General features: G+C 34.7%; 1 protein-coding gene across 5 annotated transcripts in view; it reads right to left on the reverse strand.

Moving 5' to 3' along the window:
• Nucleotides 1-15,806, reverse strand: part of Commd1 (copper metabolism domain containing 1) — a 162,641-nt gene that overhangs the window by 101,896 nt on the left and 44,939 nt on the right. For all 5 annotated transcript variants that reach the window (XM_048804251.1, XM_048804252.1, XM_015479626.2 and 2 more), the window contains exon 2: nt 839-1,120. In XM_048804251.1, the coding sequence (XP_048660208.1) occupies nt 839-1,120 (282 nt within the window). The remainder of the gene's footprint in view (nt 1-838; nt 1,121-15,806) is intronic.

Raw genomic sequence — 15,806 nt, forward strand, 5'->3', positions numbered from 1 at the left:
AGGGGAGGAGGAGGAGGAGGAGGAGGAGAAGAAAAGAAATAATTTTCTATTATAGGATATAACAGAAGCATTTGTTTCATTGTTTATCTAAATATAAGTCTGATTATCTAATTTATCTAATTTAGTGATCTGGTTATTCTCTTACTAATTACCAGCTTCTCCATCCCTGTCAAAATACATAAGTCAGGTCATTAAAAATCTAATTTGGCAGGCATCTGGAACACAAACTGAATGACCTAAAGAAATATCATGCTAAGATTATCTGCTATAATGATTATTTATTTGCTGTACAGAACGCAAAGAAAGCACTCTTTTGCAAACATCCAAAATCAAATTGAGAAATATTTGTGAGCTCAAGGTCAAAGAGAGCACACTTGGGTCTTTAGGAACAACACATTAATGTAATTAAAATACATTGTCTCCTACATCTTACTGACCATAAAGATAACTGGGTAAAACTGTTTTGTTCTGTGTTGTTTAATATCAAATCTTGTTCTTTATTTAGTATCTCAACTATTGCCTTGGAGAGTTTGATCAAATGTCAAGAATTTTGAAATCTAACCAAAATGTAGTAGGAGGCAACTTCTATACAATCACTTTAACCAATTCTGTTTTTCTAATCTGAGAAAACTGCAAATCCTGTGGCTGGTTCTAAACTCTGCCCATAATTATTAATATCCAAATTTTTAGATGATTCTACCTCTGAAAAGGAATTCAGGGTCTCTTCAATTATTTCTTTTATCTCTGCAAAGAAGAATGTCAAAATGCAATCTGAATGTATGGGCTAATATGTAATGGAAAATATAGTTTACAAAGATTGAATTGGAGTTGAACTCACCTGTCCACTTTTCCCAAATTCTAGCTCTATTATGGCAACAGGGGTGTGTATTTGAGATGAGTGCCTTGACTGAGACTTAGCATCAACTCTCCAGCTCAGGCCCCGAAGTCCATTGTCCCAACGGCTCTGGTTCATGAGGCTCTCTCGAATCTTTGTTTTGTGGCTCTTCCAGAATTTGGAAATGACAGCAGCCTGGTCAGATGTTATCCCACCTTGCTTTTTTGTTTGAGCAGTCAAAAATGCCTCCAGCTGGTTGAAATCCATGTCTGCAGATGCAATCGACTATAAAGATGTCAGAAAAAGCAATAAATTTGAATTTGGTAGATAACTAGAAAAAGAGCTTCTTAACTAGAGCATATTTTGAATGATTCTTAAGTACTGACTATTTCTTTCAAATAGGATCATCAAACAATAGTAATGAGAATGAATAGTGAGTATAAATACAAAAACACTCCCTTTGCAAATATCAAAATATCAGAAAAGCTACTATTCAAAATTCTATCATTCCAATTCTATATTAATAACTTGAATCTAACTTAAATACCCAGTTTCAGAGTGAGGAAATAAAATGAAAATTATTTTAAATAATAAAACAAAAATAAAATTAATCTGTTCTCTGATGTAATCTTATAGTGCCTTACGGATAGGCCTGATTTGAAAAAGTACAACTGTACAATGTATTCTTTTTTTATATGTATATAATGTATTCTCCATAAGAAGTATTAAGTAAACGTTGTTAAGTGAAGCATTATTTTAGCTTTGCAGTCTATCTTCAGTGAAACAGCTCATTTGCAATACTACTCTGCAATTATATATGATCTTAATACTTCTCCTTATATTTTCAAAAGTTAATTGCCATTAAAGTTGGGTTCTCGATTCAAGCATCCAAGAAAACACAGTAAATAAATATAAGTTCAAGTTTAAAATAAAAAAGCCCTAAATTTGCACAGCAGTCTTTACTCTTTCAAAGCATTTTCACTTTTATTATTACAATTGAGTTCACCATCCATTTTCAAAGACAATGAGGTAGACAGAAGTAGGATTAGTTCCCTTTACTCTCAATTTATAGAAATGGAAATGGAAGCATAGAGGAACCAAGTGATTTTCCCAAAAGTTCAGTAAGTGCAGAGTCAAAGTCTCCTAAATGCGAAGCCATGTTTCCCTCTAATTAGTTTTCATAAGTGACTACACAGAGAAGTAGATTCTGTATTACTTTCATTGAAAAATATCTAAACTGGCACTTTCTGCCAACAATAATTCAGAGACACCAGCACCTAAGGAGTAGATACAATGCTTTATTAATGGCCTTCAGAGACTATGAGACATTAAACAACATGCAGATTATAACCACCATCTTTTTATTTAAGGCTTGGCTATTTCAGTGAAGCGAAAAATACATAAATGTTAGTTTAATAATGAATAGCAAAACTGAGGGATAAAAATCAAGAAGATAGTTTGGAGTCAGAATATAAGGTACCAAAAGCCAGAGGATTGTTATATATAGGCAATAAGGAGCCACTGAAGCTAGGTAACTGGGTAATCACAATTCAAAGCTCGATCTGAGCATTAGGAAGGTAAGTCTGAGAACAGTAAGCAACTAAAGTGGGAAATCATCAAAGTGCTGAAACAATGGAGCTTGGGAGAGGAGAGTGATAGTTAATGATTTAATACCAGAGCAAACTTTCCCTTGCCTCTTCTTTGATAGGTTCCTACTCTCTCCTCGTTATGAGGGCTGATATGAATTCCAAATCAGAATATCCTCCTCTTTCTGGACACACTGATTGGTCCAAATCAATTTCCCAATTTAGAATAGGACAAATGGTCTTGTCTTTTGGGATAATGGTACCAGAAGGATGAGAGGCTGGGGTTGTCATTTTCTTTGACCTCTGGGTGAAAGCCAAAGTACGATTAAAAAAAAAAAAAAAAAGAAAAAAAACCATACACACACACACACACACACACACACACATATCTATATATACACATATATACACACACACACATATATATATATGAAGCCAAGCAGAGATAAGAGTAGATCCTAATGTGCCAATATCTGTATTCTATAATTCCCAAGGCCCTGGTTCCTGCAGGCATTCTTTCAATTTTGTACACTATATCACCATCTTTCCCACCTACAGGCACTAAATAAATATATATATTTCTATATACAAATATATAATTCAAGATAGTTTAGGTTGTAGTTCTATCATTTATAACCAAGAGTCTGACTAAAATAGGGTAGTAGCAGTAAGAACAGAGGAATGTAAAGGTACAGGTAGTATATGGATGGGTAAAGTACGGCTAGGGCTGAAAAATAAACATACTGCCTTTCATTTCTCCATTAATATAAAAAACGTTATTTATTACAACTTTCTGGTAGATTAAAAATATTTCATGTTGCAACTCAAAAAAATGTTAATATCTCAGGGCTGGGGTTGTGGCTCAGTGGTAGGGTGCTCACCTAGCATGCACGAGGCACTGGGTTCGATCCTCAGCACCATGTAAATGTAAAATAAAGATATCGTGTCCACCTAAAACTTAAGAATAAGTATTTTTTTAAAAATATTAATATCTGCCTATTTATCAGATATTAGGCCTAAAAACCTCTGGCTATGCCAACTCAATAGAAATATTAATTTATATAACATACTACAATTAAATTAAACTATTTCCATTGGCAACTCATATCAGAATTCAGGTGGTTTGGATCATTCTTTTCCCCAAATTATATCAAGAAATATCTATTCTGATATAATTTTACCTGTGATGGAATTTATTTTGTTTGCTGAGGCAGGCTGAGGCAGCAGGATATCGAGTTCAAAGCCAGCCTCAGCAAAAGTTAGGTGCTAAACAACTCAATGAGAACCTCTCTCTAAATAAAATACAAATTAGGGCTTGGGATATGGCTCAGTGGATGAGTGCCCCTGAGTTCATTCACCAGCACCAAAAAAAATTTTTTTTTGAACAACTACCATGATAAAGATCTGCTCAAAGCATGCCACCTCTATCTACTGATAGCCAAAGTTGATGGCCTGCTACTCATCTTTTGATTCTCTCCTCCATCAACACAACACCAGTACTGGGGATGGAACCCAAGGACACTCTACTATTGAGCTATATTCCAAGCCCTTTAATTTTTTAATTTATTCAAAAATAAGCAGCACATGGTATGAATTGCCAAGATCATTGTAACGTCATGTGTAGCTAATATAAATAAATAAATAAATAAATAAATAAATAAATAAATAAAACAAGCAGCACAACCTGTGGGCTATGGTTTGCCAACTCCTGCTCAATAACATCATAAAACAAACTGACCCATGTCTTACATGACTGCAATGCCCCACCTGACATTATGTGGAAAAACCTGCTTATAATTATTAGAGCCTAGATATTAACTATTTTTTACAAAAAAGTAGTTTCCACAGTTTATTTAAGAAACATCCAACTTTTCAGTAATGCATCTAATATAACTTACACTTTGGTTTGGGCATAACTTCACAAACAGGATGTTAAGCATTTTAGAAAAATCACATTATTGGGGGCAATGCTGTTTAAAATATCTGAGCTACCAATATAATACATTTGTGCATATCTGCATTTGTTGCTATGCATTCATAGTGACTCTACATATAGGTACAGCATCTAATTAATTCATTGTATGTTCTAATACTCAAAACATTTACATTTTAAAATAAACCTTTCAAATTACTTTAGTTTCACTGTATTTTTTATTTACATTACATTTGTATTATATTGATTTATTAGAAATTATGCATGTTAATTTTATTATATATGAGTTATTATTATATAAGAATTCCACTGAAGGATAATAAAGGGATATTTGAAAATGTTTACTATAAGAAGGTGACATTGGCTTGGACAGGTTTGAGAACCACTGAAGACTGAATGTAAACTCAATAAAACAGACCCTGGCTTATTTTTTTAGTATTTATTTGACAAATTCCTGTCTCCCACACTTAACGCTCAAATAATAACCTGTTTGCAATCCTAATATACTGTTTCTTTATGTGTGTTTCTGTTTGTGCTATTCTAACAGCCTAAAATATCCTTCTGTTACCATCTCCATCTTATTAAATTCTATTTATCATTCAAGTCTCAATCCAAGCATAACTTCCCTAGTAGTCCTCCTTCCCTAGTAAGGTAAATGCCACTTTCAATTCAAAGATGCCTTAATATGTCTATCATTCTATTTACCTCAATAGAATCAAATTATGTGTTTACAAGTCCATTTCTTCCACAGATTCTAATCTTTGAGGGCAGGGTCTACATCTCTCTGAAAATACAGCATCTAATGCCCTGAGTAGAATTCAGGTCCTAACAGGTACTCACAACCATATCAACTACTTTTCAAATCCTAAAAGTTGCATATAAATATTAAGTCCAAAAGCATATGAAGTTTCCAACTTTTTGCTTCACAAAAATCCTTCCATATCTATTCATAAATCATAAACTCCTTTGACATAAATGTAGAAAATAATCCAGGTTGTTGATTCTTGTTTACCTAACATAGCCCTTGAAAATTAACAAGGACACAGAGCCAAAAGAAAGTTAGGATAGGAAATTAGAGGAAAGGAAGAACTTGAATAAAATATGAAAATGTTATTCATCAAAATTAAACAAAGTTGTTACTCCAAGAAAATAATCAGTGATCCCACATGGTACAGCTGATGTAAAAAGCTTAGAGAAACTGCTGGTCTCTTAAGTCAACACAGATCAACAATATGCTAAAGATGTACTTGACTGGTGATCCAGTAATAATTTGGGTGACAGAGGCACTGGGGATTGAACCCAGGGCCTCCCACATGTTAAGCCTGAACTCTACCACTGAGCTACACCCTTAACCATGCATGCCTTCAGGCCTACATCTTGCTATGAAGTGTAAGTGCGTTAAGAGGATAAGGATCAGCAGTGCATGGTGGTGCATGCCTGTACTCCCAACTTTTCAGGAAGCTGAAGAGGAGTATCTCACAGTTGATGCCAGCCTGGGCAACTGAGTGAGATCCTGTCTCAAAATAGAATAAAAAGGGCTAGGGATGTAGCTCAGTAGTAGAGTGCTTGCCTAGCATAAGCAAAGTCCTGGGTTCAATCCCTAAACACACATACACATACACATACACACACACACACACACACACACACACACACGGCAATGATTTTGCCTCAATTATTTAATAGTTATTTAATAACTGTGGCCTCACACATTGACTAATACATAGTAGGTGCTCCATAAAAACATGGTGAATTATCAGCAAAACTATGGAAGAAATAAAGAGATTAGAAGTTTCCAGGGTTTAGAACAGAGGAAGCAATGAATATGTTCCAAAAGGATTCTCAGGGCCATGAAACTATTCTATAGGGCACTAAAAGCAGATATACGTCTGTTCTTACATATGTCAAAACTCATAGAATGTATGAACTTAAAACTATAAACTTTGAGTGATGATAATATGCCATTTTGGTTTATCCACTCACAATCACAAATTTGTCAACCCTGAAACAGGATGTTGACAGTAAGAGAGGCTATGTATATCTCGGAATAGCAGTTACATAGAAACCCTATTTTCTATCTTATTTTGCTGTAAATCTAAACCAGCTCTAACACTGGTTTTTAAAAAGTTAATTAGGGGCTGTGGGTAATAGCTTAGTGGTAGAATAGAATGTATGTCTAATATGTGCAAGGCCCTAAATTCAGTTCCCCTAGCATCACCAAAACCAGTGATACAAAACAAAACAAAAAAACACCTGGCAGAAGTGATGGCTATGCCAATTTTCTGGCTCAGGTTTTAGGAAACTGGCAACTTCCACTTTTGTCTCTCTTAAGAGATTTGCTCTTAGAGCCCACACAGAAGGCTATGAGCAGCATATGGAAGAGTCCTAAGTTGAAAGGACTCTGGCCTTAATTCCTCTCAGCTTTGGCTAAGCTCCCAGCCAACAGCCAACATCAAATTGGCAGCCATATAAATGAAGCATTTTGGAAGTGAATCCTTCAGTCACCAGTAGAACAGCCCTCATGGAGAGAATCTTCTGTCTAAGCTCTATCTACAGTTCAGATTCAGCAGGCCAATAAATGGCTGTTGTTTTTAAATAAAATAAACAAATACATAAAGCTAATGATCCCTGTTTCAGTGAATTGCTTAAGTATCAGCTGGGCACAGTGGTATACGTACTATCCCAGTTACTTGGAAGGCTAAGGCAGAAGGATCACAAGTTCAAGGCCAGCCTGGGCATCTAGCAAGAAACTATCTCAAAATTTAAATAAAAACAAATAAGTAAAATAAAATAACAAGGGCTGGGGGGTATAGCTCAATAGAGCATTTATCTAGCAGGTACAAAGCCCTGGATTCAATCCTTAGTACCTCCCCCGACCCCACCCCAAAAAAAAAACCTTAAGTATATGACCTGTCTTTATAGAAAACTAATCAGTCTCCTCTAATTTCATATTTATATATAATTATAAATTTCTCCCAGCTGATTAAAAAGAATAGTATTTAAAGTTGGTACTCAAAATAATCCAGAGAAAGTCAGTTCCTATTTCTCTTTGGCAGATAAAACAGCTTTTCCTTTAAGCTTCTAGTTTTTGAGAGTGGTATTTCAAAATCAGACTTAGTGATTAAAACAAACAAGCCAGGGGCTGTGGGTGTGGCTCAGTGGTAGAGAGGTTGCCTAGCATGTGTGAGGCACTGAGTTTGATCCTCAGCACCACATAAAAATAAATAAAAGTACTGTGTTCATCTACAACTAAAAAAAAAAAATTTAAAAACAAGCCAGGAATGGTGGCAGACACCTATAATTCCAGCAACTCAGCAGGCTGAGGCCAGAGGATTCCAAGTTCAAAGACAGCCTCAGCAACTTAGCGAGACCCTAAGCAACTTATCGAGACTCTGCCTCAAAATAAAAAATAAAAGGGCTGGGTATGTGGCTCAGTGGTAAAGCACCCCTGTGTTCAATACCTGGTACCAAAAAAAAAAAAAAAAAGGAATAAATAGCATTTATCAAGAACTATATTTTTATATAATATAAACTTATATATTAAAGTTAAAAAGCAAAATTGTTATGTATTTTCACCTAGTAGAAATACATCAATAATAACTAGGCGTGGTGGCACACACCTACAATTTCAGCAACTAGATAGGCTGAGGCAAGAGGATTTCAAGTTCTAAGCCAGCCTCAGCAATTTAGGAAGGCCCTAAACAAATTAGCAAGACACTCTTTCAAAATAAAAAATAAAAGAGTGCTGGGGATGTGGTTCAGTGGTTAAGCACCCCTGGGTTCAATCTCCAGTACCAATATACATCTTCCATCATATGTTTTTCAATAAAAAAAATGGAATAAACTATGGAATACTGTTGGTGTTGTACATTCTATGGGACTTTGTTTTGTTTTGTTTTGTTTTGTTTTGTAGAACTAAGGATTAAACTGAGGATTTCACAAATGCCAGGCAAGCACTCTACCACTGAGCTACACCCTCAGTCTTTTTTATTTTTTAGTTTGTGATGGGGTCTCACTAAGTTGCCCAGACCATCCTTGATTTGGAATCCTCTTACCTCAGCCTCCTGAGTAGCTGGGATTATAGACATGCACTACAAAGCGGGGTGCATCCTGTAGGTTTTGATAAATGTATAACTTGTATCCACCATTACAGTATCAGATAAAAGCATTTCACTGCACTTCTGTTTCATCTTTTTCATTTCTCCCTCACCCTCCTAAAGTATTCTATAAATGTCAATTAGATCCAGTTGATTAATCATTCTTTTCAGTTCAATCATATCCTTAATGATTTCTGTCTTCCAGATCTATCCATTTCCAAAAAAAAGGTGTTGAAATCTCCAACTATAAATGGTGGATTCATCTACTTCTCCTTGCATTTCTACTAGTTTTTACTTCACATATTTTGATGCTCTGCTCTTAGGTACAAACATGTTAAGGACTTTATGTTTTCTTAAAGAGCTGACTTTTTATCATTAAGTAATGCACTTCTTTCTCCCTGATAACTTCTTGCTCTGAAGTCTTTTCTATATGAAATTAATAACTACTCTCACTTTCATTTAGTGTTAAATGGTATATCTTTCTCCATCCTTTTTACTTTTAATTTGTATCCTTAAAGTTGGCTTCTTGTAGAACATATAATTGGGTCTTGCTTTTTTTGATCCATTTTGACAGTCTATCGTTTAACTGGTATAAAGCATACATGCTGCAAAAACTGAGAAATGCAAAGAGAAATAGTCAAAATTGCTTTTGTAGTTGGAGAATTCAATACCTCTCCATTAGTAATTGACAAATTTAGAAGGTAGAACATAGTTGAAATGAACAATGCTATTAATCAACTGAATCTAACTAACATCTACAGAATACTTCATCAAAAAGAGCAGAGTACACATTCTTCTCAAACATATATGAAACACTGACCAAGATAGACCACATTTTGGGCCATAAAACATATCTTATTTTAAAAATATAAATTAGCAAGGCACTTAGCAAATCAGCAAGACCCTGTCTCTAATAAAATAAGAAAAAAAAAAAAAAGACTAAGAATGTGGCTCAATAGTTAAGCACCCATGGGTTCAATCCCCAGTACCAAAAAGAAGAAGAAGAAAAGAACCAAGACAAAGTATCCATTCAGATCACAAATTAAACTAGAAATCAGTAAGAGAAAGATTGTTAAGCACCCCCCCACCAAATACTTGATGATTAAACAACACATTTTTAAATTATACAAGAGTCAACAAATGAGGCTAAAATTTTAGAATATTTTGAGCTAAATAAAAATAAAATAAATACAACTTCTCTAATTAGAAGAATGCATCAAAAAGCTATGTACAGAGAAATTTACTGGAAGATCACATAAGGAAAATTGTATCAGATGGACAAATTTGAGAAAAGCAAAACAAAATACTAACAAAGATATGAAGCAAAAAGAATTCTCACTCATTGTTCACCAGAATGAAAAACTGTATACTTGGTCTGGGGCTGTAGCTCAGTGGTAGAGTCTTACACATGTGAGGCACTGGGTTTGACCCTCAGCACCACATAAAAATAAAGAAATATATTGTGTCAAAAAAAAAAAAAAAAAGCCAAAAACTGTACATTCACTTTGGATAACACTCTAGCCATTTCTTACAAAACTCAACATATTCTTACCATATGACCCAACCATTGCATATATATATATTTACCCAATTGGGTCGAAAAATTACATCTATACAAAAACATGAGCATTGATGTTTACAGCAGATTTATTCCTAATTGCCAGAATTAGGAAACAAACAACATGTTCAACAGTAGATGAAAAAACTGTAATACATCCAATGAAATATAATTTAAGCACTAAAAAGAAATGAGTTATCAAGCCATGAAAAGTTATGGAGGAATATTAAATGCATACTCCTAAGTGAAGAAGCCAATCTGTTTTGGCTACATATTGTATTCCAACTGTATGACATTTTGGAAAAGGCAAAACTACATAGACTATAAGGAGATCAGTAACTGTCAAAAGTTTAGGAGGAGGGAAGGACAAACTGTTGCAAACAGAAGATTTGGGAGGCACTGAAACTACTCTATATGATACCATAATGGTAGACGCATGTCATTACACATTTGTCAAAATCCATATACTATATACCACAAACAGTGAACCCTAATATAAGCTATGGACTTAAGTTTAGAATAATGTACGAATAAATAATGAAAAATATAAAAAGAACTCTTACAAATTAAAAAGACAACCGCATAAAAATCTGGTCAAATACAGGAACAGACATTTAATAGAAAAAGAAACCTAAAAAATAAAATACATATTAGTTCAACCTAACCAATAATCAAGACAATACAGATTAACATTATTTCTCATCCGCTATACTGGCAAAACTTAAAATGCCCTATAGTACTAAATATTGTTTCCTCATATCCTCACCAGGAGCTCTCAAATATTTTCGGGAATGCAACATTTTGGAGGTTAGCTAGCAAATGTTGGCATTATCTACCAAAATTTAAGATTTACATCCAACACTGTGATGTTAAATAATTAGAGTAATTCTTGCATCTAGGCACTGTAGTCCTGTCCAAGATTGAGTCTGGTGGTGACTTGGTGGCGACTTAGAACAAAGCAGCCCCCTCCCAGGTGGGGGGGTGGGGGGATATCAATCAGGCGCCTGCGACGCCTGTCAATCAGCGAGATCTCCTGACTAACGCCTGTCGATCAGCAGGACCCCCTGGCCAATTCTGGAGTTCAGCCAACTCCCCTGACCAACTCCAACGGGAAGGGACCCTATGAACACCTTTTCCTGTCCCAAGCCCTTCCCCTCCTGCTGTAAGCCCCATAAAAGTCCAGTCCAGTCAAGCTTCCGAGCGGTTTCTCCTCAGACCCTTCTCCTGTCCACTCTGATGGTCTGATGGAGTTCCGCCTGGGAGTGATATCTCAATAAAGCCTCCTTCAGCGGCCTTTTTAAATCTGCCTCCTTTGGTCCTGCCCACCTCGCCTGATCTGACAGAGTCTAACAAATTATAATCAATGCAAACAGCTAAAACAAAACAAAAATGGAAAAATAGTGAAATCTCAACAATGGACTAAGAAACACAAATGAATTAAAACCACATGATAAAGTACAAACAAGGCATACTGAACAATAATAACAAAAAAGCAAATTACAAATACATATACTATTTATGTGAAAATTTATTACAAATAATATTATAGACTTAAATATGTAGTAAATATGAAAATTATGTGTGCTACTGATAAACACCTAATTCATGATAGTGGTTATTCAAGACAGCAAAAGAATGAAATCCGATTGTAGAGTATGGTGGGCTTTAGGAGCATATATCATTTTGTTTTATTAATAAAATTTTCATTTTAAAATAGATTTAGATTTAAAGAAAAGCTGTGAAGATAGAATTTCTGTATATCCTGCACCCAGCTTCTCTTATTATCATCATCTTCTGTTATGAAATCTGTGACCATTAATGAACCAATGATATATTATTACTAACTAAAATTCATACTTTATTCTTATTTCTAATTTACCTAGTATCCTTTCTCTGTTTTAGAATTCCATCCAATTTATATTGCATTTAATTATCTCTTTTAAGCTCCCCCTTGGCTATGACTGGTTTCTCAAACTTTGGCTTTGATAACTGTAACAGTTTTGAGAAATCCTGGTCAGATATTTTATACATTCCTCAGTTGGGATTTGTCTGATGTTTGTCTCATGGTTAGGCTGGGATAAAGGTTTTTGGGGAAGAGATAGGAAGGTAAAGTGCCACTCTCATCACACTTACTGAGATTACAAATTACCAACACAGCTTATCCTCATTAGTGTTAAGACCTAGCTGACATAGTTTGTCAGGTTTTTCCACTACAAAATTACTCTTTTTCTCCTTACTATACTCATTAGAAGGAAATCATGTGTAGTCCACATTTAAGAAATAGGAATGCCAGGTGAGGTGGCACACACCTGTAACCCCAGGTACTCAGGAGACTGAGACAGGATGGTTTTGAGTTTAAAGCCAGCCTCAGCAACAGTGAGACACTAAGCAAATCAGTGAGACCCTGTCTCTAATTAAAATATAAAATAGGGCTGGGGATATGGCTCTGTGGTTGAGTGCCCCTGAGTTCAATCCCTAGTACCAAAAAAAAAAAAAAGGGTAATTCCAGAACCAAGCATGGTGCACACGTGTAATCTCAGCAACTCAGGAGGCAGGAGGATCATAAATTCTAAGCAGTCTCAGCAACTTGGCGAGGTCATAAGCAACTCAGCAAGACCCTGTCTCAAAATAAAAAATAAAAAGAGCTGGGGATTGGCTCAGTAGTTAAACCAACCTGATTCAACCCCCGGTACACACACAAAAAAAAGGTAATTCCATTCAACTTAATTTAAATTAAAAGGTAATTTAATTAAATTAAAATTAAAAGGTAATTTAATTAAAATTAAAAGGTAATTTAATTAAATTAAAAGATAATTTAATTCAACTTAATTAAATCTCCTAAATTTTCTATCCCCATATAAACTATCTTTGCCTTCACTCAGTTTTTATTTTCTTGTAATGGAGAAAAATGTTTGGCTTTATTATGAAAGCCAGTGGTTAGAGTTGGTTCTCAATTGTTATTCAGGATGCATGTACTTTATCAGAAAAAAAAATTGTTTTTCATTGTTGAGGAATAAATTTTGAAAGGCCTATTTTTTAAAAAATATTTTTTAGTTGTTGATGTACACAATACCTTTGTTTTATTTTTATTTATTTTTATGTGGTACTGAGGATCAAACCCAGGGCCTCATACATACCAGGCAAGTGCTCTAACACTGAGCCAATAATCCCGACCCCTTGAAAGTCCCCTTTATACAAAATATGTGAAAACCCTCCTAAGTTACTACTTCACCAGTTTTGAATATTCAAGAATTTGTACTAGCCAATTCGATTATTCCATTTTATGACTTGTTATCAGTTTATAATCTGTATCTTACACTACACTTTTTACCACCTGCCTGGTATTATCAGGCCCTATGCCAAGCTCTTGAATAAGATAAATAACTTGGCCCTACCTTTGAAGGGCTTTCAAGCTGGTGTGTAACCAAAAGCTCAGTATACTACAGCAAACTCAGCTTTCCTCATTTGCTAGAAAATCTAGAGCAATGCTACCCACCAATATTGTCAAAGACCAGTGCTTTGTTACCTAACTCCACTACAAAGAGACTACTGAAATGAGAGTAAAAATTTAGAAACTTCTAAAGTGTTGTAACAGTATTTTTATGTATTTTTTGTGAGGAATTGAAAATATTTCAAAAAACAACACACACACAATAAAACTGGTCCTCAATAGACATCAGTTAAGCACTGCTATTAAGGGTATAAAAATTAGAAGGTCCTGTTATCTTGCAAATTAGGGTTGCTGAATTTAAAACCAAAAATATTCAATGTACATCACACTTCACTAACTTAAGAGCTACTTGGCCCTATTTATAAAATACTAAAAATCCTGGTTGCAATTGAAGAAAAAGAAGAAAAGGTAACAAGGAGAAATAAGGTGCTGGTTATGGACAAGTTGGAAAGGCTAAGTCAAAACTAAAAATAATAAAGGAAAAAAATGTTATTACTTTTCGCTGGGAAGAAGAAGAATATTTCAGGTTGACAGCAGAATTTTAAAGACCACTTTTGTGTATGCCTGGCTATACTTACAGGGGAAAAAATTGCACTAATCCTTTAAAATTTCTCAGCTTACAAAATTTAACAATTTGAAAATTACTGTATTAAAAAAAAAAAAAAGGAAACTGTAGCCAAAAAAGAAGTAGATTGCATTAGGTGGGGTGACTTCATTCTTCACAAATCTATTTAATTAATCCTATTTTTGTCATCTGTGATAAAATAACAATGTTTCTATTTATCTGATATTGCCAAGCCCTGGGACATCACTGGAAACTTTATTCAAAGTCCAACCTTGTTTCATTTGGCACAGCTAAAAACAGAAACGGAATCAAATTATATTTTAAAAGTCAATTCATATTTCCCATTGTTAGATTTAATACACAACTGACTGGTGTTTCTTTTGGCTATTGCTGCCATATTCTGCATGCCGGCTTAACAAATTTACACATGAAAAAGAAGAAACTAATGTTGTTTCATATGAAAAAATTGCCCAAGAATGGACTCAGCACACATGAATACTTTCCAAAGTTCAGTAACTTGTTGTGCACCTACTATGTAACAGTCACTGTTCAAGGAACTTTCCAATTGTCCAATCAAGGGCAGAGTTTAACAGCTAACCAAGCTCAGAATTTGCAGATAGAGAGCTAGGTGAGAATGAAGGGGGAAAATGAGTACATATGTAATATAGAGAGTTGATGTGCAATCTAATCAATATAGCAAGAAATAGAACATCTATGACAACTACAGTCTAAACATTCACAATTTCAAAACTATCCCAAGCTATTAGAATATTTCTGACATGCAGCAATTGGTCACAAGCTCAGGTATGAATTAGAATCATGTGTACTAGGAACCACATTTAACTGTAAGTAAAACTAGCCAACTAGTTTTCTTTTGTTTTTGTTTTGGATTAAACCTGGGGCACTTTACCACTGAGCTACATCCCCAGCCCTTTTTATTTTTTGTTTCGAGGCAGGGTAAATTACGTAGGTCCTCACTAAATTGCTGAGGCTGGTCTTGACCTTGCAATACTCCTTCCTGCCTCAGCCTCCACAGTTGCTGGAATTACAGGTGTCCCACTTCATCCAGTTTTCCAGCATTTTCAAGACCACTATACAACTGATTTGTGTCCTTAATAAAATCAAGCCTTGATACTTCAATATCAGCAACTTACTTGCCTTTATATATGTCTAAAAATCTTTACTAAGGGTTTTTTCCTAAAAGCTAACAAACATCAGATACAGAAAGACAAATACCATATGTTCATTCTTACACATGGAGGATAAAGGTGATCTCAAAGGAGTAGAGAATAAACTAGTGATTACCAGTGCCTGGGAAGGTGTGGGAGAGGGAAAGATGGAGAGAAGATGGTTAGTGAGTACAAGTGTAGTTGAGGATTTCAACCTCTGAGTCTATCTTCATTTTTTTTCTTCTTAACTACTTCGTCTTTGTGTGTGTGTGTGTGTGTGGTTGTAGATGGACAGCATACCTTTATCTTATTTATTTTTATGTGGTTCTAAGGATCGAACTCAGTGCCTCACACATGCTAGGCAAGTACTCTGCCACTGAGCTATAGCCCCAGCTTCTTTAACTACTTCTTAATTACTTCAAAGTTGAATACCTGGGTTTTCTATTTGTGGTTTTGAGATTGTTATTGTTTTTTAACTTTTTAAAATAACAAACTTAAGATAACTATCTAAATCCTTTCTCTAATGTTCCTTTATTAAATGAATTAATATTAAAAAGACTAGGTGTTTGGGAAAATATAAAGAATTATATTCTTAAGTTAAAAATCAAAAAT

The sequence above is a fragment of the Marmota marmota genome, unplaced genomic scaffold, assembly GCF_001458135.2.
Source record: "Marmota marmota marmota unplaced genomic scaffold, marMar, whole genome shotgun sequence".
Lineage (NCBI taxonomy): Eukaryota > Metazoa > Chordata > Mammalia > Rodentia > Sciuridae > Marmota > Marmota marmota.